Source organism: Panthera uncia (genome assembly GCF_023721935.1).
Source record: "Panthera uncia isolate 11264 chromosome B3 unlocalized genomic scaffold, Puncia_PCG_1.0 HiC_scaffold_1, whole genome shotgun sequence".
NCBI classification, from domain to species: Eukaryota; Metazoa; Chordata; class Mammalia; order Carnivora; family Felidae; genus Panthera; species Panthera uncia.
In genome coordinates, this window is record NW_026057582.1 from 104,353,332 (window position 1) to 104,376,496 (window position 23,165).

The 23,165-nt window shown below is 41.4% G+C and overlaps 1 protein-coding gene across 5 annotated transcripts; it reads right to left on the reverse strand.

Moving 5' to 3' along the window:
* Nucleotides 1-1,967: 1,967 nt before the first annotated feature.
* On the reverse strand, nucleotides 1,968-22,180 carry SPG21 (SPG21 abhydrolase domain containing, maspardin). Of its 5 annotated transcripts, none has more exons than XM_049611786.1 (10): nucleotides 21,925-22,180; nucleotides 19,564-19,663; nucleotides 18,330-18,416; nucleotides 15,456-15,617; nucleotides 11,341-11,421; nucleotides 9,701-9,846; nucleotides 7,115-7,238; nucleotides 6,215-6,322; nucleotides 3,997-4,137; nucleotides 1,968-2,677 (listed from the first exon to the last, which is right to left on the reverse strand). In XM_049611786.1, the coding sequence occupies exons 3-10, from the start codon at nucleotides 18,390-18,392 to the stop codon at nucleotides 2,561-2,563; spliced, it is 942 nt and encodes a 313-aa protein (XP_049467743.1). In that variant the 5' UTR covers nucleotides 18,393-18,416; nucleotides 19,564-19,663; nucleotides 21,925-22,180; the 3' UTR covers nucleotides 1,968-2,560. The 5 variants fall into 5 exon arrangements, with proteins under 5 accessions (XP_049467743.1, XP_049467742.1, XP_049467741.1 ...); XM_049611785.1 differs by having other exon boundaries at nucleotides 19,564-19,670; XM_049611784.1 differs by lacking the exon at nucleotides 19,564-19,663.
* Nucleotides 22,181-23,165: the final 985 nt, after the last annotated feature.

Here is a 23,165-nt window from a genome sequence, read left to right on the forward strand (position 1 = left end):
GGAAGGTCTGAGAAGCTCACAGAGAAGGCAGAAGTGGGGGGAAGCACATTCCAAGTAAAAAAACCAGTCTGCGTGATGGCGAGGAGGTGTGATGTATCTATTTGGGGGATGGTGTGGTTGGAACACAGGAAGCATGGAAAGAAGAGGAGAGAGGAGCTGGAGAGGCAGGAGGGCCTGGCTATTTCAGCCCCTCGGGAGACTATTCCAATGGGCACTCTTAGCTCAAGAGCCCTCTATGTGGTCAGCCGGTGCTTGGGGACGCCTGTGTCACAGCTCAGCTTCTCCCCTGCCCAATCCACTTCCCTTCACAACCTCTTCTCTTTGACCCTAAATAACCATCTTGCTCCCAAAGTTTCATCTTGGTATCTGCTTCACCTTGAGACTTGGGGATGGGGTGGGATCCAAGATGGCTGTTTCTAGCTGGGGCATCTGGGGAACAGTGATGCTGGGAGTTGGGGCGGTGGGTTAAGGAGAGAAGGGTTAGATTTGGGCACTGGGGTCATGGGTGTGGCTTTTGCCAGGTGGAGTCTGGTGTGCCTGTAGAAGTCTGGCCTGATGTACAGGCATTCAAGGCCAGCTCAGAATCCGTTGGGGCTGGAAATGGCAATCCTCAGGGCATAGAACCAGGGAGTAGTTAAAGCTGTTAGGGGAAAATGGCTCCCACGGGGAGAATGTGAAAAGAAAGCAGAGGGCAGTCTCACAGTTCATTGCTGTATCAGGAGAGGAAGGGGCTACTGGCCATGTGTGGCCTGGCTCTGCCCACAGGAGTTCCTGTTGGTTGGGAAGTAGTCTCAGATGGTAATAGTTAAAAACACTAAGCTCCTACCTTCATGGCTTCCCAAGTGCTTCCCATAACTCACGACTGTTCTCGAGTCACAAGACAGTCAGAGCAGACACTGGCCTACGTGGAAAGATCCTTGGTTTTGTGGTGGTCAGATCCAAGTTAACATCCCAGCTCTGCCCTTTCCTGTGTGATGATGAGCAAGTCTCTTGGCTCCTCCCAGTCTCCATGACCTCACCTGTAAAAATCAGTTTAATCAGGGCTGTGGTGGGGATTAAGTCAGAAATAGGGTGGCTAACTCAATATACTTAAAACTTAAAGGGAAAGAAGCATTCATGATGATTTTTCTGTCTCACTTGTACTTCAGAGAAACCAAATAATTTATGAGGGGAAGATTTTTGTTTTTAAATCAGAGAACTCTAGTTAATAAATGGGATGATAAAAATTAGAGTTATCGTCACTGTTTTGCATCCTCCAATGAAACAACACATCTGTGCCGTGATAAGCAGGGGCAGCTAAACCATCATGTTAACCACTTAGAAACCACCAGATGTTATGTGCCTCCTGAGTGACATAATGGGAAGCACGCAGCCCTATGAAGCATTCCTGCCAAAAAGACTGAATTTGAGCCTGACTGACCCTCTAGATGTATGTACCAGCTTATGGGAAATACCAGGGACACAGAAACAAGTTAAAGGACACCATGAGACTGCAATCAGCCAAATCTAGATCGTGGGGAATTCCATAGAGCAAATGAGCCTATTTCTTCAACAAATTAATGGCAAGAAAAAAAAAAAAAAGGAATATATAGTTTGAAAGAGATTTGGGGCAGTTGGCTGGTTCAGTAGGTGCAGCATGCAACTCTCAATCTCAGGGTCATGAGTTCAAGCTCCAAGTTGGGCGTGGAACCTACTTAAAAAAAATGTAAAAAAAAAAAAAAATTAAAAGAGATTTAAGACACATTCCCATTGAGGGGGAAGAAAGAAGGTATGAAAAGTAACTGGTACATAGTAACAGCTCAATAAATGAGACCTACTGTTACTTTACAATGAGCAAACTGCAACTTAGAGAGATTAAGTAACTTATGTAATGTCATACCAAATTGGCCAACACCACCACGGTTTCTTGTCAGAAAGTCCTATGTCTATGTAGCCCAGTTGGGCAGCTACAATAATCACCAAAGCCATTCGCTGAAAGTGAGTTTTTATTCCAAATGACTGTAATGGCTAGAAAGACAACAGATAAAACTGAAAATGATTCTGTATAACTGGAAAGTAGAAGTAGTTGATGTTGCAGGGAGCACACAGTAGGGTGACAGCTTGGCACTTGATACCGGCAATAACCAAGAATTCATAAAAATAACTGATGTCCTTCTGATACACAATCTGGATGTGCAGCATTTACAGCAAATAACATAAAAAGAAAGGAGGAAAGAAAAGAAAGGAAACAAACCCTCACAAAATCCCAAACTTCAGAAATTAATATTCGCTTAAGAACACAGTGGTGATGACTTTTGGTAGCAAAATTTTCACAATTCTTAAAATGGGAGTCTTCAAAAGTACTTCCTCAAATTCAAAAGCTAAAAAAACCGAAGAGGGAACAGTTACACTGGCTTAGAAGAGCTGCCGCCTGTCACAAAGACGACAATCAGTCCTACTTCCAAACACAGTGATAACCGGTGAACCTGACAGCCGAATGGAGAGGCCGCCGGGTGGGCACTGACGCCATGATTGTACAAGAACTCTCTGGATCACGCATCATTAACAACGAACACCACAACTATTGCTCCTCCTGACTGATGCTGAGGCTGCCTTTCTGCACCTCAAGTTCCTCAGCACTGACCATCGACGGATCAATGGCCGCGTATTTGGTTCCATGGAATTGCAGCAAATGTATCTGTAGAAACACAGAATTGTTCTTTTAAATGTCACTATGGCATATTTTATACTTCTAAAATTACACAGTAATATGTACTAATAAGAGACAAATTGGAAAACACAGAGAAGTCAAACAAGTATTTTTAAAAACCACAATTTGAGGGACGCCTGGGTGGCTCAGTCAGTTAGGCATCTGATTCTTGATTTTGGGCCTGGGTCATGATCTTGCAGTTTTTGAGTTCAAGCTCTGCGTCAGGTTCTGTGCTGACAGAGCAGAGCCTATTTGGGATTCTCTGTTCCGCTCTCTCTGCTCCTCCCGATCCCCTCTCTCAAAATAAATAAGCATTAAAAAATAACACCCACAATTTGGGATCTTTGTTCCTTATTTAATATGTAATAAGTCTCTCCCAAGTTCCTATAAATTTCATCAACATCTTAAATGGTGGCACACTGCTCCATAAGTTGTTGTTTACCCTCCTGTCCTGCTGCTGTGACTCAGGTCTTTCCCATCCTCTGCTGTTCAGAGTAAGATCATCAGGAAGGGCTCCAGGCATCAAGTTTTTCTGAATTTAGGGTCCTCTACTTAGGATCCACTGCCACAGTGGATGACAGGACCAAAGGACATGACTGTTTTTTGAAGTTCTTGATACTTCTTGCCAAACTGCCAAAGCAGTAATTTCTCATTGCTATTTAAACTTAAAAAAAAATTTTTTTTTAATGTTTATTTATTTTTGAGAAAGAGAGAGGGAACACAAGTGGGGGAGGGGCAGAGAGAGAGAGGGAGACACAGAATCTGAAGCAGGCTCCAGGCTCTGAGCTGTTGGCACAGAGCCCTATGCAGGGTTTGAACCCATGACCTGAGCCCAAGTTGGACGTTTAGCCGACTGAGCCACCCACACACCCCCTCACTGCTATTTTAATATCCATTTAAGGTAGAGGACAAAGTGGCAGTTTTTGTCAGTTTTTGCGTGTATTATTTTAATGCACTAAAAATGGATCAGGAAGTTGCTTCATGAATCTGGTATCCTGTTCTGATTGAATTCATTGTATCCAGGAGGCAAGGTCACATCATACCAAATGGCTACTTCTAGGTATGTGGATATAGGCCTGCTGTTCTTAGAAAAGAGATGGTAGGCAGAGAGTCACCTGACTGTCTCTAACACACCTGCTTGAATTCTGCTTTAAATTATTAATGTAAACCACTTTTATCAAGCAAGTGCCTCATTCTTACAGAGAATTCTGTAGTTCTCCTATTCCACCATTAAAAAAAAACAAGCTTTGTGTTTCAAACTATACACTGTGGGTTCAAAGTGCCCTGGCTTCCAAGCTGGGACTTACCTGTACATAAAGATTCACCTCTGCACTTCTGCACAGGTATGGGAAATTGCCTCCTGTTTTAAGGTGAGCCCTCCGGGCATTAGGATACAGTTTGTACATTTCTTCTTTAGCTTCGGTTGAAAGTGCACTCTGGTCAAATACCTTTAAAAAAAAAAAAAAAAACAAAGGCTGAAACCTACTGGTATTTTAATATGTTCTTTCCACATCACGGAAAATGCTTCCCAAAGCATTTCTTTCTTGTGAAGAGATGCTGCTGAACCTTGCCCAGCCTGGGCCACCTCCTCCTACTGATCCCTGGTGATTTCTAACATAAGCTACAGAATTTGTTGTTGCATTCTTTGGGAGAAAAGTCTATCATGAATTTTTTCCCCTCAAACAGAGTTAACTGAATTAAAAGAATATTAATAGTGAACAATCATTATTGAAAATGCCAGTTAATTTCAAAAAGATCACTAAAATCTCAAAAGAACGTGTAAATTTTATTACTACTTAAAAAGTTACATAAATACTATATGCTTAGTGAAAAAAAAAACAAAAACAAAAAAAATTTTTAAGAGTATAAGAAAAAGTCCAGATCCTTTCCTGGGGGAACTACTGTTAACAGTTTGGAGTGTATGATTCTAGACACCATTTACTGCCCACATAAACTTATGTTTACACACACATTCAAGCAAGTTTTCAGAAAGTAATTTTTTTTCAAAAAGTAGTTTTTTTAATCGCGCACGCGCACACACACACCCACACACACGCACACACACACACAGCACCTCCAACTTGCCAAAGCTTAAACACAGTTTCCAGTGACTCAAGCTTTGGGTACATGAGCTCAGCTTTGAAAGATGGGCAAACAGAGCAAACGCACTGTGAGGACAAAATATTTTACCAACAGTACTGAAAAGCTTGTTCTGTGTCATGGTCAATGTCGGAATGTAGAGATTACAGTGAAGAATGAGAAGTTATTATTTACATGCTTGTAAATTTCTGGACAAAAATCAATTCGTAAAAAACATTATTTGAATCTAGGAATAAACCCGTTTTTGAGGCAAAATAGTTACATGATTTAAAAAAAAATAAGCCAAACCACAATGAAATACCACTTCACACCCATTAGAATCACCGTTATCAAAAAACAGAAAATAACAAGTGTTGGGGAGGATGTGGAACAATTCGAACCCTTGTGCATTGCTGGTGGGAATGTAAAATGGTACAACCACTGTGGAGGTTGGTATCACGGTTTCTCAAAAAGCTAAACAGAATTACATATGGCTCAGCAATTCCACTTCTGCGTATATACCCACAAGATGTGAAAGTAGGTACTCAAACAGATATTTGTACACCAATGCTCACAGCAGCATTATTCACAATAGCCCAGAGGTGGAATAACCCAAATGTCCATCAACAGATGCTGGATAAACTAAATGTGGTACTTGCATACAAGAGAGTATTATTCAGCGTTTAATACACGCCACGACATGAATAGACTTTGAAAACATTCTGCTAAGTGAATTCAGCCAGACACAGAAGTACAAATATTATGTGATTCCTTATAGTCTATGTACCTTACGTGAGGTACATGGAATAGTCAAATACATAGAGACAGAAAGTATAATGTTGGGTACCAGGGTCTGGAAGGAGGGGGGAATGGTGAGCTAGTGTTTAATGGGTACAGAGCTTCAGTTTGGGATGATGAAAAGTTCTGGAAATGGATGATGGTGACGGTTGCACAACACTGTAAATGTACTTAATGCCACTTAAGTTTACTTAATGTACACTTAAAAATGGTTAAAATGGTAAATTTTGTAACATATATTTTACCACAACTCGAGCATATAAGTAGCAAGCTTTTGTGCTAATTAGATTTTATGGAATTCTTGATTTTCTGCCCCCATGAGGCAACTTTTCTTTGCTACATAGATGTGTAATAGCTAAAGTGCAATATCTGTTGATGACTGTAGCAAAAATATATCAGAATGGGTAAGGACTACCATGTTTGTTTATGTTTATTCCTACTTCAATGGTGTTATTCCTATCAGGAAAAAAATAGGGTAAGCAATACGTTGATTGTTTTAGAACTGAAAAAGTGGGTGGGGGGAGGGTGTAAAAAAATCCAAGGCAGCATTGGAAGAGGTACATTGAAAAATTATAAAATAATTATGAGGATTTTGATATATACAGTTAAAAGGGTAAAGCCATCTATTTGACTTAAAAGGAAGCTTACATCCATAATGGTTACAGGGATGTCCCGAATTTTATGAGGTTCCACATAAGAATTTTGACAATTCAGGGTCAGTCTTGAAGCCAGTTCACTCTGACCCAAACTTTCCAGCTGTAGGAAGAAACACAGGCAAAGGTTTTGAATTAATTTTGTTTCCCACATTTCCATTAAGTGTAATATTTGTGCTTATAAAGGTGGTATCACGTGTGGTGGGTCCAGAAAGATCACCAAGGAGGAAATATAATGTATCTGTGAGACCATGGGCCTCCCAGGTGGTGGCATTTTTCTACTGTGGGAACCTGGCATCCATAGCCCTCAACATGAATTGCTTCTTCAACCAGGTACCTGTGGGCAGCAAGCCACTTCCTATAACTCACAAGTGACAAACATTTTTAAGAGATTTTGGAGCTGGAAGAGACCTCAGAAAAACCATCTAGCCCCGTAGTCCCTAAATCCAAGTCTGTAGACCTGCTATTTCAGATTCACCTCAAGGAGAAAGAGGGGGAACAGAGTAAAAATACAGGTTCCCAGATCCCACACCCAGGGATTCCAGTTCAATGGGCTGGAGAGGCCTTGGAATCTGTTTTTTTTTTTTTTTAAATGTAGGCTCCATGCCCAACATGGGGCTCGAACTCATGATCCCCAGATCAAGAGTCCCATGCTATACTGACTGAGCCAGTCAGGTGCCCCTGGAATCTGTATTTTTAAAAGCTTCCCCCAAGTGATTCTGTTGAATTACTTACCAACAGTAATAATCTGTGTGGCTGTGTTAAAGTTAATATGGAAGGCTGTTTAGCAAACATCTCTAATACATACTCAATGAGACAGATATATCATCAGGAAGCAAGGAGACACAAAAATTTCTAGTATAAGGTGTCCCCACCCCAACGCCATGATCCTTACCCTGTCCACCATGAAATCAATAGCATCAGCCATCAAAGGGTCCACTGGGCCAGATGAAAAGTTTCCAAGAACTATTTTTTTGAGCATAAATGATGGCATCAGCCAAAAGCTGTAAAACAAGGACCTGATAATTTAAATTTGCAAGGTTACACAAAAGTAGCAAATATTCATTCAATATTGAAGCTTTGTATTAGCTATGTTCTTGGGATCTAGAGATAAAAAGACCTATCTCTTCTTCCAAAGAGCTAGCTTTAAAGCATCTTGTTTTTATATACATTTTCCCGAGCTCCCAAAGAGTTACGGTTTAATATGATTAAAGTTTTATTTGAGAATTTAGAATAATTATAAGTGGTATTTCAAGTTTCTTTGCCAAGGTAGACATTTTGATAATACTGAGAATTTTTTATTTTTTATTATTATTATTATTATTATTATTACTATTTTTTTTCTTTTTTTACTATTTGGCCTTATTTCCAATGGCTAAACTATTTCCTTTAGAAAACTGAAAAATTAAGATCCCAACCTTCAGGTTTATATCACCTTGATTGATTGATATTTCAAAATAGCAAAATGAAGGAGCTGTTATACTGCCAAAGTTTTCTCCTAGTAGATTCAATTAGGCTAATTCAAGGCAATTCAATCTATGGATTTCTGTAAGTGATTTTTAGTTGATATTTATTCCATTAATTACAAGAATTGAGAGCCATTATATACGGTAAACACTACTTTCTCTAAACCTATGGTGAAAATGATAAAAAGTGCAGATCACCTTCTGATGCGTGTTCTCAATGGACTGGCTTGTTGGAGGTTGAGCTTCCCTCACAAGGCCAGTGGGCCCTCTTTCAGTTACCTTTCTCCATCCCGCCCATGGGTTTCCTTATTTTCTCAAGGTGATGTTGCCTAGGTACCCTCTGTGAGGGGTACACCCTGTTGGCTTTGCTTGCCCCTGTAGCCTCAATGTGTGGCACAAAGTAAGCACTCAGATATTTGATAAAATGTAGCTCATATGCAGGGGCACAAACAAAGTAGGGGCAGTCTTGGCTTGTGACAGTTAAAACAACATTAAAAATCATCAAAAATAATCAATGAGCTTTAGTGCATTGTCCGGACATGAACTATTTGTAGCTAATGTATGTAAGAAATTGTTGCACAAATGCTGAGTAAACTACTGAGATAACACCAGAAAACATTTTTAAAGAGAACAGAGTACAACTTGTTTTTGAGTAAGCTATACGCCCAACGTGGTGCTCAAACTCATGATCCAGAGATCAAGAGTTGCATGCTCTACCTACAATTTTAAAGAAATGTGAAAATAACAAACACAATGTTTACCTAGAGAATTCTGTGAAAAATCAACCTGATCATACAGGTATGATGTCTTTGTCTTTTAGGGTAGAGTCTAACCTTGCTAGCAATGAAAAAAAATCACATTACATTAGCTTTAAGGTACTATTAGATACTTATCAAATTACTTAAAATGTTATCTTCAGGGTGCCTGGGTGGCTCAGTCAGTTAAGCATTCGACTTTAGCTCAGGTCATGATCTTGAGGTCTGTGGGTTCGAGCTCCATGTCAGGCTCTCTACCGATAGCTCAGAGCCTGGAGCCTACTTTGGATTCTGTATCTGTCTCCCTCCCTCTCTCTCTCTCTCTCTCTCTCTCTCTGTCCCTCCCCCGCTCATGCTAGGTCTCTGTCTCTTAAAAAAATGAATAAACATTGAAAAAAATTAAAAATAAATAAACAAAATGTTATCTTCAATAACTTTTCTTTTTCCAGTGGGGGGAGGGGGAGGGGGATAGGAAGAGAAAGAGAATCCCAAGCAGGCTCCACACTGTCACAGCAGAGCCTGACACGGGGCTCAATCCCACAAACTGTGAGATTATGACCTGAGTCAAAATCAAGAGTCGGACACTCAACTGACTGAGGCACCCAGGCGCTCCTAAAGTGGAATCTTCAATGAAAGGATGACTCAGAGGAAACAAGCGCCCCATGGGTGGCCCCACGAAGCAGGCCACCATTTCCATCTTTCCGAAAGCAGACTAATGCTAAAGTGTCATGATGTGCAAGACGTGCTGGCAGACGAAATGTATTCTCTCTGTTTTTGGAAACACATTTCAAGGAAATAACCCAGAAAGGGAAGGAAAAAAGCAACGTGTACAATGATTTGCAGAACATGATGAAAAATTGGGGGAAGCCAAAATGCCTAAAAACACTGTGTCAGTCAATATACAGAACTGTTTAACAACACAGTAGGCGGAACAAGCAGAACACCATATTAGTTACATATGCAACTGAAGAGGACCTGTTAGGATCACATGAATGTATATTAAACAAAGCTAACCCATAATTCAGAGTAATAGAAATAGCTAAATTCAGAGTTCATTCCATTCTTTTCTTTGGCAAAGGTGATTGTTTCTAGTTTTAAAAGCCAAGGCAGTTTCAGAAGACAGAGGTAGATACAAGCCCTTTCCACCCCCACACCCCCACTGCTTAGTGCAACAACCCCCCGCCCCCCGCCAAGCCAACATTTTCAGAATTCCACTGAATGAAAATCCTAAGAATTTTGGCCAAATGTTCATGTTCTTACCTGTTTGCAGTCCAAGTTTGGTTGAAGATGGAGGTGTCACTGAAAGAATTGCAGAGGATGAGGGAATGGACTCTGGGAGATGTGTGTGTGTATTCAGCAAATTTCTGGGCCAAAAAGCCTCCCAAAGAAGCCCCAAACAGGTGAACCTAATTGCAAACAAACACAAGAAGAATACTACAACAACAATCAATCCTGAACATAAATACCAAAAAAAAAAAAAAAAAAGTAGTTTTACTTCCCACCAATCACAGAATACATAATGTCATCATAGTCCTTAGATGAAAATATCGATAGCAGTTCAACATTTAGGAAACACTGCACTTAAGTACAATTTATACATCCCGTCAAGAAAACAATCTGTGCATGCAAATACAAGTAAGAAAATATTATCTACAGATTACACTAGAAAATGAAACCACTCAGTAATTTATATTTAAGAAAACTATGATTTGGTAATTCTACTCCTAGGTACAAACTCAAAAGAACTGAAAACACATGTCCATGTTCGTGTGTCCATGAATGTTCACAGCAGTGTTATTTCTTTTTTTTTTTTTAATTTTTAAAAATGTTTTATTTTTTATTTTTGAGAGAGAGAGAGAGAGCAGCGGAGGGGCAAAGAGACAGGGAGACACAGAATCTGAAGCAGGCTCCAGGCTCTGAGCTGTCAGCACAGATCCTGATTCAGGGCTCAAACTCGCAAGCTGTGAGATCATGACCTGAGTCGAAGTCAGATGCTTAACCAACTGAGCCACCCAGGCACCCTACAGCAGTGTTACTTCTAATAGCCAAACAATGGCAACAATCCAAACGTGCATGAACTGACAAATGGATAAATAAAATGGGGTACACCTATATAGTGGGATATTATTTGACAATAAAAAGGTGGAGTACTGATACATGCTACAACATAGATGGGCCTTGCAAACATTATGCTAAATGAAAGAAGTCAGTTAGAAAAGATGAACACTAAGAAAATTAAAAAAAAAAGATGAATACTGCGTGATTCCATTTATATAAAATACCTAGAATGGGTACATCTACACAGGCAGAAAGGAGATTAAGTTGCCAGGGGTAGGAGAAGAAAGGTGAGGAGTCACTAATAATGAATATGCGGTTTCTTTTTGGGGTGAAAAAAATGACCTAAAATTGACCCTATTTGTGAATATATTATATTTATTTATATATAAAATATATTTATGTTTACATATAAATATATATCGCACCTATCTATGAATATATTAAAAACCATACTCACACACTTGAAAAGGGTAAATTGTATGGTATGTGAATTATATCTCAAAAGAAGTATCATTTAAAAACAAAGACAGGGGCGCCTGGGTGGCGCAGTCGGTTAAGCGTCCGACTTCAGCCAGGTCACGATCTCGCGGTCTGTGAGTTCGAGCCCCGCGTCAGGCTCTGGGCCGATGGCTCGGAGCCTGGAGCCTGTTTCCGATTCTGTGTCTCCCTCTCTCTCTGCCCCTCCCCCGTTCATGCTCTGTCTCTCTCTGTCCCAAAAATAAATTAAAAAAAAAAAAAACGTTGAAAAAAAAAAAAAATTTAAAAACAAAGACAATACCAGGCTTTACAATGTAAATGCTGCATTAAAATCACATGTAAATATTTAGTTTTAGGGTACTCACTTTATCCAGTTGTAAATGATCTAAAAGTTTTCTAAATCCATCACAGAATTCAAGATGGTCCCAATAAACTGGATACTGCAACTGAAATAATAACATTATTAATTAATAATAAATATAGGGGAGCCTGAGTGGCTCAGTCAATTCAAGCGTCTGACTTTGGCTCAGGTCAAGATCTCAGAGCTGTTGAATTTGAGCCCCATGTCGGGCATTGTGCTGACAGCTCAGAGCCTGGAGCCTGCTTCGGACTCTGTGTCTCCCTCTCTGCCCCTCCCACACTTGCACTCTGTCTCTCAAAAATAAATAAATATTTAAAAAATTAAAAAATATATATATATGCAAAATTTAGGACTCCCATAGTAGCATTTCTCATTTGCTCAAGCTCTGCTCCTTTTATTTTTCACACACACACACACACACACACACACACAGCATGAGCAGGGGATGGGCAGAGAGAGAGGGAGACACACAATCTCAGGCAGGCTCCAGGCTCTGATGTGACAGCACAGAGCCCAATGCAGGGCTCACACCCATGAACCATGAGATCATGACCTGAGCTGAAGTCAAACGCTTAACCAACTAAGCCACCCAGATGCCCCTAGACCAATTTATTTTATTATTATTTTTTCAATGTTTTATTTATTTTTTGAGAGAGAGAGGGTAAGTAGGGCAAGGGCAGAGAGAGTGGGGGACAGAGGATCTGAAGCAGGCTCCGCACTGAAAGCAGCAAGCCCAATGTGAGGCTTGAACCCACGAACCGCAAGATCAAGACCTAAACTGAAGTCTGCTGTTCAACCGACTGAGCCTCCCAGGTGCCCCCTAACAGACCAATTTAAAAAAAGAATAGCACACAAGAGATATTATGTGAATAATAATTTCAATTCATGTCTGTTTACTTTCCAAATAGCTAAGAAACTCTGAGGTTCAAGGGTGAATAGGAGCAGAACCCTTTCAAGTAAAAAAATACTGTTTTCCCTTTAATCCAATTTAATTCTAAAAGTATGGCTCAGGAGAACTCGAAATAAAATCCTAAGGAGAATTCCCTCTCTTTTTGGCAGCATTGCTTGAAGTGCGTATTCACTAAAATTGTTCCTCTTTTCTTAATTGACTCAGGCATTATATCTGATTTCTTGTACCTTTATTTGTGGCCAAAAAAGTATGGTGCTTGACCTTAAGTAGCCTATAAAAGCTGAGGAAGAGGAAAAGAAATACAAGTCACTACCTCCTTTCTAGAGGACTCCAGCTTGTCACCAAAGAATTCTACTCTCTTTAATAATAAGCAAAACCTGTCTGACAGGCTAGTTGTTTTAAGAACTTAGATTCCTTTTGTCATTAACAAGTTGCTGGAATTGATACTATCATGTATATAATAGGATAACTTTAGATTTGCTGTAATTATGTTACTTTTACTATTAAAAATTTCATTTGTGGATGAGATTCCACTATTCTGACAGGATGAAGAACAGCTGCTCCCTAGCAGATAATCTGAGAACTGGAGTCGGATGATAGAAAAGAAAGCTATTATAGGGCATCTGGGTGGCTCAATTAGTTAAGTGTCTGACTTTGGCTCAGGTCATGCTATCTCAGTTTGTGGGATCGAACCCCGTGTCAGGCTTTATGCTGACAGTTTGGAGCCTGGAGCCTGCTTCGGATTCTCTGTCTCCCTCTCTCTCTACCCAACCCCCAATTGTGCTCTCTCTCTCTCTCTCAAAAATAAACAAACATTAAAAACAAAACAAAAAGGAAAAAAAACCTATATTGTAAAAATATTTTTTATGAAGCCTTTAATTTAAAAATATCTATGCCCAAGATAGGGGTAAAACTGTACACAACTTGACACACACACACACACACACACACACACACACAGAGTACAAGTAAAACTGGAAATCTAAGATTGGTGGATTGTATTAATATCATACCCTGGTTACAATATCCTACTACAGTTTTGTAAAATGTTACTATTGAGAGAAACTGGGCAAAGTATAAAAGGGATATCTCTGTATCATTTCTGAAAACTACAGGTGAACCTATAATTATCTCAATAAAAATGTAAATGACAAAAGGACTGGTACCTTTCAACTGCTAGATAAGTATGTAATAAGTTTTAAAATCTTGTGAGGTAGGGGCACCTGGGTGGCTCAGTTGGTTAGGTGTCTGTTTTGGCTCAGGTCATGATCTCACGGTTCATGGGTTCAAGCCCCTCATTGGGCTCCTTGCTGACAGTGTGGAGACTGCTTGGGATTCTCTCTCTCTCCCTCCCTCTCTCTCTGCCCCTTTCTCACTCTCTCAAAAATGAATACATACATTTTAATAACTACATAAATAAAACAAACCTCATGGGGTTAGGCACATAAGGACAAAGTAACTTTGAAGACATCACTGGCCTTTTCTTTTTTAAGTTTTATTTTTAAGTAATCTCTGCACCCAATATGGGGCTCAAACCCACAACCCCGAGATCAAGGGTTACACGCTACACCAGCTGAGCCAGCCAGATGCCCCTGGCCCTTTCTTGATTCATTATCTAGCTAATGAAATAAGGAAATCCCACATCAAGAAGCTTGAGGGCAAGAAGAAATATCCAGCCAAAAGGCAAAGCAATTTGGACTTTCCAGCTTGGAGCAAAAAACACACAGTCAACTTTAGACAGTGCTCTGAAGTGGGAGAGACGTCTGTGGCCGCTCAGTTTCCCCTCCCTGGCTGATCAACAGAGGCTACCAGGAAAGGTACTGTCATGTCTTAGGCTGTGGAGGGCTGGGATGAGTGTGCTTGCCACCCCGCTTTCCTGAAATGCCGTCAACCAAGAGGAATTATGAAAACCCAGAACAAGGGAGGATTATGTTGCAGAGACTCAAAACATGCCACATGAAGAATGATCAAAGAATGTGGAGAATTTCTCCTGAAAGAAAAGACCTGGGGGGAAGGCAGCAAGTTGACAATAACTCGTTTTCTCGAGAAGGGCTGTCAGGAGGAAGAACTGGATTTGTTCCGTGTGGCCCCAGTTGGTGGTAAACCCAGTAAAACTTTAAGTTACCTTCCGAGAAAAGAGATCTGGTCCACATTTTCTCTCCTTCAGATAGTAAATAAAATGTACAGTAACAGCAATATTCCCACAGGGAGACCCGTTTTACATGTTACTGTTCCGGCTCCCGGAAACAAGTGCCAACTCCAAAGCCCAAGAATCTCTCCTTCCTGAGAAGTAGGGAGACCAGCCTCCATTATTTTTTGTTTTTAAAGTTTATTTATTTAGTATCGAGAGAGAGAGAGAGAGAGAGAGAGAGAGAGAGAGAGAGACAGAGAGGCAGATTGTGAGATCAGGTTTGATCTCACAAACCTGAGCAGAAATCAAGAGTTGTACACTCAACTGACCAAGCCACCCAGGAGCCCCTGGCCAGCCTCCATTGTTACACAGTCGCGTCATGAACAACGGTGCCTTCCTCACCTACACTGTTCTTCCAGAAGAGATTCAAGAATGACCAATGGGAAACTAGATTTAGACCAAACTCAGTGATAAAATAACAATTAGAAACAAAAAACTTCTTAAGTAAATGCTGAGAGTATGGGCTATAATAAGACCCATCCCAACAGTCAAAGACTTACATTAAAGCAAGCTTTCAGTCAGCTGAATGTCAGCAGACCCCTCCGCTGTATAATATTGCACATTCAGCTCCCTTGCAGGCAGTGGTGTAATGAACCAGGAGTGGAAATGGAGTCAGAAGACTCAGACTGGTTCTCCTTCCACCACCTAGTGGTCATGGCCTGCCACGATCACCAAAATGGCTGGACCTCCATTTCCTCATCTCTAAACAAGGACAATGCTTCCTACCATTCAGAGTTAAGAGAATGTACATAAAAGCTGGGCGTTGAGGTTTCCACAGAAGTTTGTACCCTCTGCATCTCTGTATGTCCATGTACTACACTGCCTTCCTTCCAAAGGCTTCATTTCACATTTTAAAGAAGGAAAACAATCTTACCTCAACTAAAAAAAAAAAAAAAAAGCCCATTATGATAGTTAATCAGGAACAGAAGTACCCACATACAAAAAAAAAAAAAAAAAAAAAACAACCAAACCCAAAAAATGTGGAGTTGAACTGTAATACTGAATCAATAATACTTACAGCTATAACCCGGTAACCCCATCCAGTCAAAGCCAAAATCTGCCGGAAAAATACATCTGCAGTTCCGCTGACAGGGGGAAGAAATATCAGAGGACACCTGATATTTCTGGGGCCTGCATCATACAGCGACCATATTTTACTATCATCATCATCCACGATAATCTGGAGGGAAAGTTATAAAAAAAAAATGGAAAACCTTACGGATTTGGTTTGATATTGTTACTTTACACTATAATTTCTGTGACAATTTTAATGCCACCGCCTTGGTTGTTACAAGGTACCCTGGGGATCACACCAGACTAGCGTGTATAATAAATAAACTGCTTTGGTCTCTTTTTCCTTCTTCTATGTGCTAACATACTGTACAGAATTGCCTTATATCCTTCCAAAGACTATAAAGCTTTTTTTAAAATCAGTTTTTTCATTTTCCTTCCCATCCATGATTATAAAACCCTGTTTTGTTTATCATTAAACAGTAAACCCTGTAATTGGCATCTTATTTCTTCCCCATGCTTCTGGCTTTGTGTGGGTGTAAGAGGCAATTTGCAGAGTCATTCTCCAGTGCTGTCCGGAGGGGAGGAAAGACTCCAGGCTCTAGGGACAAACTAGGGAGAGATGGTACCACTCAGGAGATGGTTCTGGAGCCTGATCTACACCACGTCTTTGAGGGGGAGACTTTTGCTAAAGAGGAAGGACACAGCAGGTGTAGGTGTCCCTGTTCTGGAAGAATGTTTCAAACCAGTCAGTCAGGTGTAGGGAATGGGCACAGGGAAAAACTGGTTTTCTTGAGAAAAGAGGGTTGGGAGGAGGAAGGGCATCAGAAACCTTCCTGAATTAGTAGTTCTTAACCCAAAGGGAAAAAAGATGGGCATTAAGTGAGCTGAGACAAGTCAAGGGCTCAGCGTGGAGTTGGGCAGTGAGAGTTTCAGTGAGTGTTAGATATTAGTATTATTCACTGCATGATAGTTTACTTTTTGTTTTCTGTGGCTGACTTTTTCGTGATATTTGGAAAAATACCTGAACTTTCTGAACTTTTGCCAATGCAAATCAATTATTTATCCTACTTTTACATTAAAAAATTCAAGGCCTCCAGGTTCTATTTTCTGAGAGCTCCTAGCTGGCAGTGCTGTGGGCCACTGGTGTCACTGTGGATGGTAACACTGACTGGGATCACTGGCATCACTGGGAGCAGACAAATGGGGCAAGGCACAGTCCAGAGGAACCTAACAATTCCCTTTTAGACATCCCCAGGTCACAGATGATGACAGTAATATCTCATACTCATGTTTCTGCCCTTGGCATCTTGCCACACACAATTTTGCTCTTATTTTATTTTGGGAGGCTATGATTGTGGTAAAAATCTCTTAATGGCTTTTGACAGTGCACACAGTAAATCCCAATCTTATAATAATAAAATTAATATGAGGTAAGAATATTTAGATCTCTGAAATTTTCCAGGAAGTTATTTCAATAATCTATTTGGGAGAAAAGTAACAAAAATAGCATGTTCTCTCCCCCCCTTTACTGAGATATAATTGACACAATATGTTCTGAATATAAGCCATAAATACTTAAAAGTTGTTTATCACTTCAATTTTCTCAGAGTTCTCTGAATGGCAATTTTGTCAGAAATCCCTTAGAAGATGCAATATCTACCTGATAATTTAAAATCTAGCACCACGAAATTTCAAGCAAACTTATCATGACTTGTGGACCAAACTGATCTCACAACTGGAGAAAATCACATCAACCAAACTACCTCCTATAACTACTTCTAAGAATATTTAGAAAAGTGTGGGTTGTTTGGGGTCTGGTGATCAGCTTGCTGAGAAAGTGAGCTATCAAGATGAGTGCACATGAATTATTTGAGGGGATGGGACAAGGCAGAGGGACTGCAAGACCCAATTATCATTTACCACGGGCAGGAGTTTCCCAGGGAACAAGAAAGAAGGGCAGCTCCCTTTGGTAAGCAGTCAAGTACTTCTGACTCTGAAGTCAGATTAATTTGATTTTAATGGGCAGACTCTACCAGGCTGAGTGACCTTTAACATGTTAACCTCTCTGGACCTTGGTTTTCTTATCTGCAAGAGGGGCACATCACTACCAGCTTTGTTAAACTGTTAAGAATTAAATAAAGTATCTGCTGACCTCCTACAACAGTGCCAGTTGTCTAGCAGATACTTTGTTTACACTTGGAGAACTGTATCTCAAATTTCTATATGGAGAATAGTTTTGTTGTTAATTCAAACCTGCATGGCACTTCCACAGATGTCTACCCTGACAAAATAATTATAACAGAGACATAGATGATTTTCATCTCATACTTTTGCAAAGGGATCAGCAAAGACTTTGCTCTGTGACTTAACTAGCTTTTGTCCAGTATGATCCCCAAACATTTGGGATTAATTAGGGACTCAGAGTCGACAGTCAAACTTCACTGTGAATGACATCTCAGGCAAATAAGATTTCCTGAAAATGGCTACCATTACAGAGGATCTATAATGTGGCCCATTGAAAATCTTAAATCTGAGGAACAGGAAAAGGCTTTATAATCGAATCTGACTGCACGTACTGTATAGTTGCTGTTGCTGCAAGCTTTCCACTATCTACAGAGTACACATATTCCTGTTTGCTTGAATACACAAAAGCAATTATAAAATAATGAGTACAGTTATACCCACTTTTACTCTTGAATGCGTCTCAAGAGTTCACTGCACTTGACAAAGAAGGGGTGAACTTTATGCCCTACGACCCAGACTCCTGATATTTGGCAATAACCTTTCCTCTCAAACACTGTTAAGGCATAACATCTAAGTCACAAACAAAAACAATACAAGATTTTGCAAATAAGAGGTGTAGTAAAACCATACATACCTTTTTAAGGGGAACTGTACTTCTAAACCAGTTATAATCAGGAGAGACTTTAATCTCTCCCATGATTAGCTGAAATGGAGGTTAACCCTGAAATAAAAGCATGTGATGTTTCATGTCAAGAATTCATGTTTACATCAGAACCAAATGTAGAGTCTGGTCTAGCTATAAAAACAATACTTTAAATGGTAAAACCAAAGAAATGGGCTATTTTACCTTGTCAGTATATACTTAAACTACAGAAAACAATTTGGTGAAGTCCTATAGTCACAGAGCAGAAGGGGGCCCTGAGAGATAATTACTTTCTTAGTTCCTCCGGATGAAGAACCTGGTCTAGAAAACTTAAATGACTTACCAGCGATCTCCTGTCTATTGCAGAGCTAGGACCAGAGGTAGGACAGTGTGTTCTGACACCAGAATGCCTGTCCTAGGTAAATGATTCCAAACTGCAGTACCATCACCTACGTGTTGACGGTATCTTAAGAATCCATTTTAACAAAGATGTCTGATAGAGTTTCAGGGAACAGTCCACACTAGAGAAAGGGGGTAATAGAAGCCTGCGTCCTGATCAAGTCACAAAATGCCATAAATCTAACTCTAGCAGAACATAGTTTCAGAACCTCACATGTAGTTCTTAATGCAGTTCTTGATGTGATTAAATGTGATATACCCTCCTCTGAAAGATCTATGATCAAATACCAGGACAGGCTTGAAGGCACTATAACCAGCAACAAAACATGGGTCTTTAGAAGAAATACGCAGTCTCTTGTGGTGAGATTAGTGATTTCTAGCTTTTATAGCTGCATGACCTTGGAAGAGTCACTGACCTTCTTTGAGCTTGCTTTCCCATCTATGACTGTTTCACCACTGTATTTTCAAAGCCTAGAACAGTGCTTGGCACAGAACAGGCATTATCTGTTGACTAAATGGATGACTATGTCCTAAGGAGACTGGATCAGGCAATCCTAGAGTCTCTTCTGACCCAGGGATCTAACAGCTTTGGAATGGCTGGGCATCTTCAAGGGAAAGGCTGCCCCTCCTTGCTCAGGCATCTATATTGTCGTAACAGGAACTTGAAATTATAGCTCCCTGTTGCAGATTCTTATTGCCAAACGAGGAACTTCCACCCCCTGGTTTGGAAGGATTCAAATACTTGCTGTGTATCCTGTCCTCTACCCCCAGAGCAAGTCTGGATTTCCTAACAAGGCTAGGATGTGTTCAAGACCATAACACTTACCTCCTGGGCTGACTCTGAATTGTTATTTTGAGTGGTTGGTCAGCGGGTGCAGTTCTCTGGACTGGCCAGGAGCTGGGGACTCCTTTTTGGCCCTCCACATCTGCCAACTCAGGAATTCAGGGAACTTAGCAATCATAACAGTTACCTCTAATCTTGGGGAGGTTACTAAACCCCAAGGAGATGGGAGACGTAGGCATCCATTATTAAACTTGATTTACAACCTTGACATTGCAATAATGGTCTGTTCCCTCAAGGCTAGGATGGTAATTTTAGAAAAGTTTGTTAAAATCATAAGCTGTTCTCAAAAGTACCAAGAATATCATTAGCCAGTCTTATGCTGAAATCAGTGTGCACAGATGTAGTTATAATTCATCCTGGAATAAAGAAAATCGTTCTTTGCATATCCATTTTCTCTTAACGAATATTAACATGTTAAAAAAAAAAATCTAAGCCCCTGGAATCTACTCAGTAGGTTTATAAAATATCTAAGCTACTTAAAGCCAGAAAGGTAGCTTCTAGATTTGCCAAACTTGGGATAAATTAATTCAGTTTTGGAATCAGCTGCAAGGTACAAACCAAACTATCATAGACATACAGATCATACACAGGCACACACATTCACTGACATCCACTTCTTCCCAGAGCAACAAGTAGAAAGATGTGCCTTACCACAGTCCTCAGCATTATTCACAACCACCTCAGTATAACATTTTATAACTAATCTCACTGGATGGAGAGATTCCACCCAACTGTGACTAAATTTTTGTAGAGGCAAGTGATTTTAACACTTGTGTTAGTTTGGCAATACATGAAAGGTAAGATAGATACCAAATGTTGCATCTGACCAACTGACATCTAAGTTAAAAAAAAACCAACAAAAAAACTCACTGCTGCAAAGAGAAAGCAGCTGTGAGTGGTATGAAAAGGAAGTCTGTTCTCCGAGCTCTCTTTCATTCACTAAAGGGGTATACTTTTCCAAGTCACGAGAGGAACATTCTGTATATGGCAAAAAAAGGTTAACTGAGATTGTGACCAAGCTGGTCACTATTAAATAAGAAAGAATGTCGACCAGGAGCTCAACACTGATCTGATCTCTCACAATTCAATTCTTCGCAAAAACAAAAGCACCTGTTCATGCTGGTGGGAAAAGGGCTACAGAGATCAGCCTTAATCTTGCCTAAAGAAATCCCTCCTCAGGGAGTACTTTGGACAGTTAGTCCTCTCTGGCCCTGTGGTGCTAGACAATAAAATTGCCAATTGTGAGTGTGCACTTACCCCTCAGGGATTCAACAGAACCTGCCAGTTTACAGTCAATGAAATCATCTTTAAAAATGTTTAAGTCACATAACCAGATTAACTAGTCAGAGGTTTTTGGATCCTTTATCTCAATCTGTAGTTGATCCACATATGGACAGTCTGTGATTATTAATGCCAGCAGTAACTAAATATTAGGACCTGAGAGTCTCTAGGCAATGCAGTTGGCTTTTTTAATGCAAATCTCAACAGCTCACCACACCAGTACACAGCTATCCTTTCTTCCTCCAGATTTCTTTAGGGGAACATTTATCCCTCTTTTCTTCAGGAACTTACTCCATTATTGTCTAAACCTCATGGGAGGAAAAGCTGCCAACTTGACATTTCTTCTGTGACACCTCATCTTGTACTGTCTTGGTATAAAAGCTCTTGGAAATTTGCACACAGCTATTAAGTTACTCCTCGGTCTCTTGAATCATGCTGCTAACAGGAGCTGGAACATTGTACAAGAAGACAAAGCAGCAGCATAAATGCAGAATTTATAACTCCCTAGGAAAGCCAGAAGAAGGAAAGCAACGCACTCTAGTCCTGTTACTTTCCTCATCCCCCATTCACAAGTCTCACACCAGGTACTGAGCAATGACAAAGACATTTGTCACTTTCAGGCTGAGGTGCAGTCTTCGAAATAACTAGCTTCTGCTCAGAGTTCTTAAAAGTTGAAAAACATATTCCTGGGCTGCAGCAGTGTATCCCCGGGACCAGATTACAATAGTATGCCCTGGTCAAGAGACCCGCACCCCCATCCCCAGATGATCCAAACACAGACCCCACCCTTTCCCAGTCCCGCCTGTGAAAGCCACAACAAGGCAGGGTCACAGTACAACGACCACCTCAGGAAGTCAAACTTGACCTCAGACAGATAGACAGATACACATACACAGAGGGACATGCGGTCACGTGCATGATCACATGGACCGGCCCACTAGGGGCCACACTAACAAAGTCACACCAACAGAGGCAGCCGCACACAGTACATACACACCCACCTGCAAACCTATACACATCACACACCCACACCCCGCTTCCAGGGCCTCGCCCACCCCTCACCTGCCGTGGCCTCCCCCACGTCCCTTTCCCTCCTCCCCAAGGCGGCTCTTCCCTCCAGTAGGGGCGCGGGCCGGGGAGGCGGCTGGGTCCGGGTCACGGCCGGCTGCCGGAGCGCTCAGTACCCGCAGGCACAGCAGGCTGTGGGGGCGAGCTGGAGGGCGGGCCTCCGAGGGGCGGGGCGCGCGGCCCGGCGAGCCTCAGCTGCCGCGCTCCCCCCTCCCGAACGGTTCGCGCAGTGGGCGCGAGCCTCGCGCTTCCGGGTTCGGAGGAGGCGGGGCCACGTCATGAGGAAGGGGCGGGGCTGCGTGGCTCCGGCGGTCACCATGACGACAGCGAGGGATGGAGACCAAGGTGAGACACTCCCGGTCGGCTCGGTACATCCTGCCGGTTGGGAGTCGGTGTCCGCCCTGGAGGTGGTGGAGGGCGCGGGGAGGAGGTTCGAGTTCCCTTTGGGTCAGCTCTAGGTCACCCATTTGATGTGGGCACCGAGGGAGAGATTGTGCGAGTGGCAGAAGGGGACGCCTGGCCCCTTGGGACCTCCCTCTGCCTTCAGTTTGCGCCCTCCTGGAGGAAGCAGGTGCGGACCATTTTCTCTCCCCTACGTAAAGCTTTGAGGGGACCCCCTTTGGGTCACAGGCTTTAGTGAGCAGCGCTTTGTATACTCTCTTTGCTTGGCAAGATTTTTTCCTCTTGGCACGAGCATAGTCGCCCTCCATATCCTCCACTGTAACACCCCTCACAGCACTTTGCAGACTTGTGCTGTCATTCTCCAACCAAGCCTCCAGCTCCTGCATCACTTTCCTTTAAAAGAATAGAGAATATTAATATACTTATAAACTTTCTTCTTAAGCAAAATGTAATGGAGATTACTCAGTAAAACATTTGCAGTTTGCTGAAAGAATGTATGATAAGGATGGATAACATGTAAATCTTGTTTGAAGTCTTTTTGTGATCCTGCAACAAGGTCCTGTTGGAAGTGCCTGCCCTAATCTTGTTTTAGGGAAAGCTTATACCCTGTTTTAAAGGCCTTTGGTTTTTGCCCTTACCCAGGCAACTGTTTATGGGATTAAGGTCAGGGGAGAATCTGAGTAAATTGCATCCTTAGTCATGACCTCTTCTTTCCTGCTCTTGAGTGTTGGGTCCTCGTCTAGAACTTTGACAAATCCCAGATGCATTCCCCAGGAGCACAGTAACTCGTTAGCCTCTGGCTCCCCACCCCATCACTTCTTTCAGAATTTCCA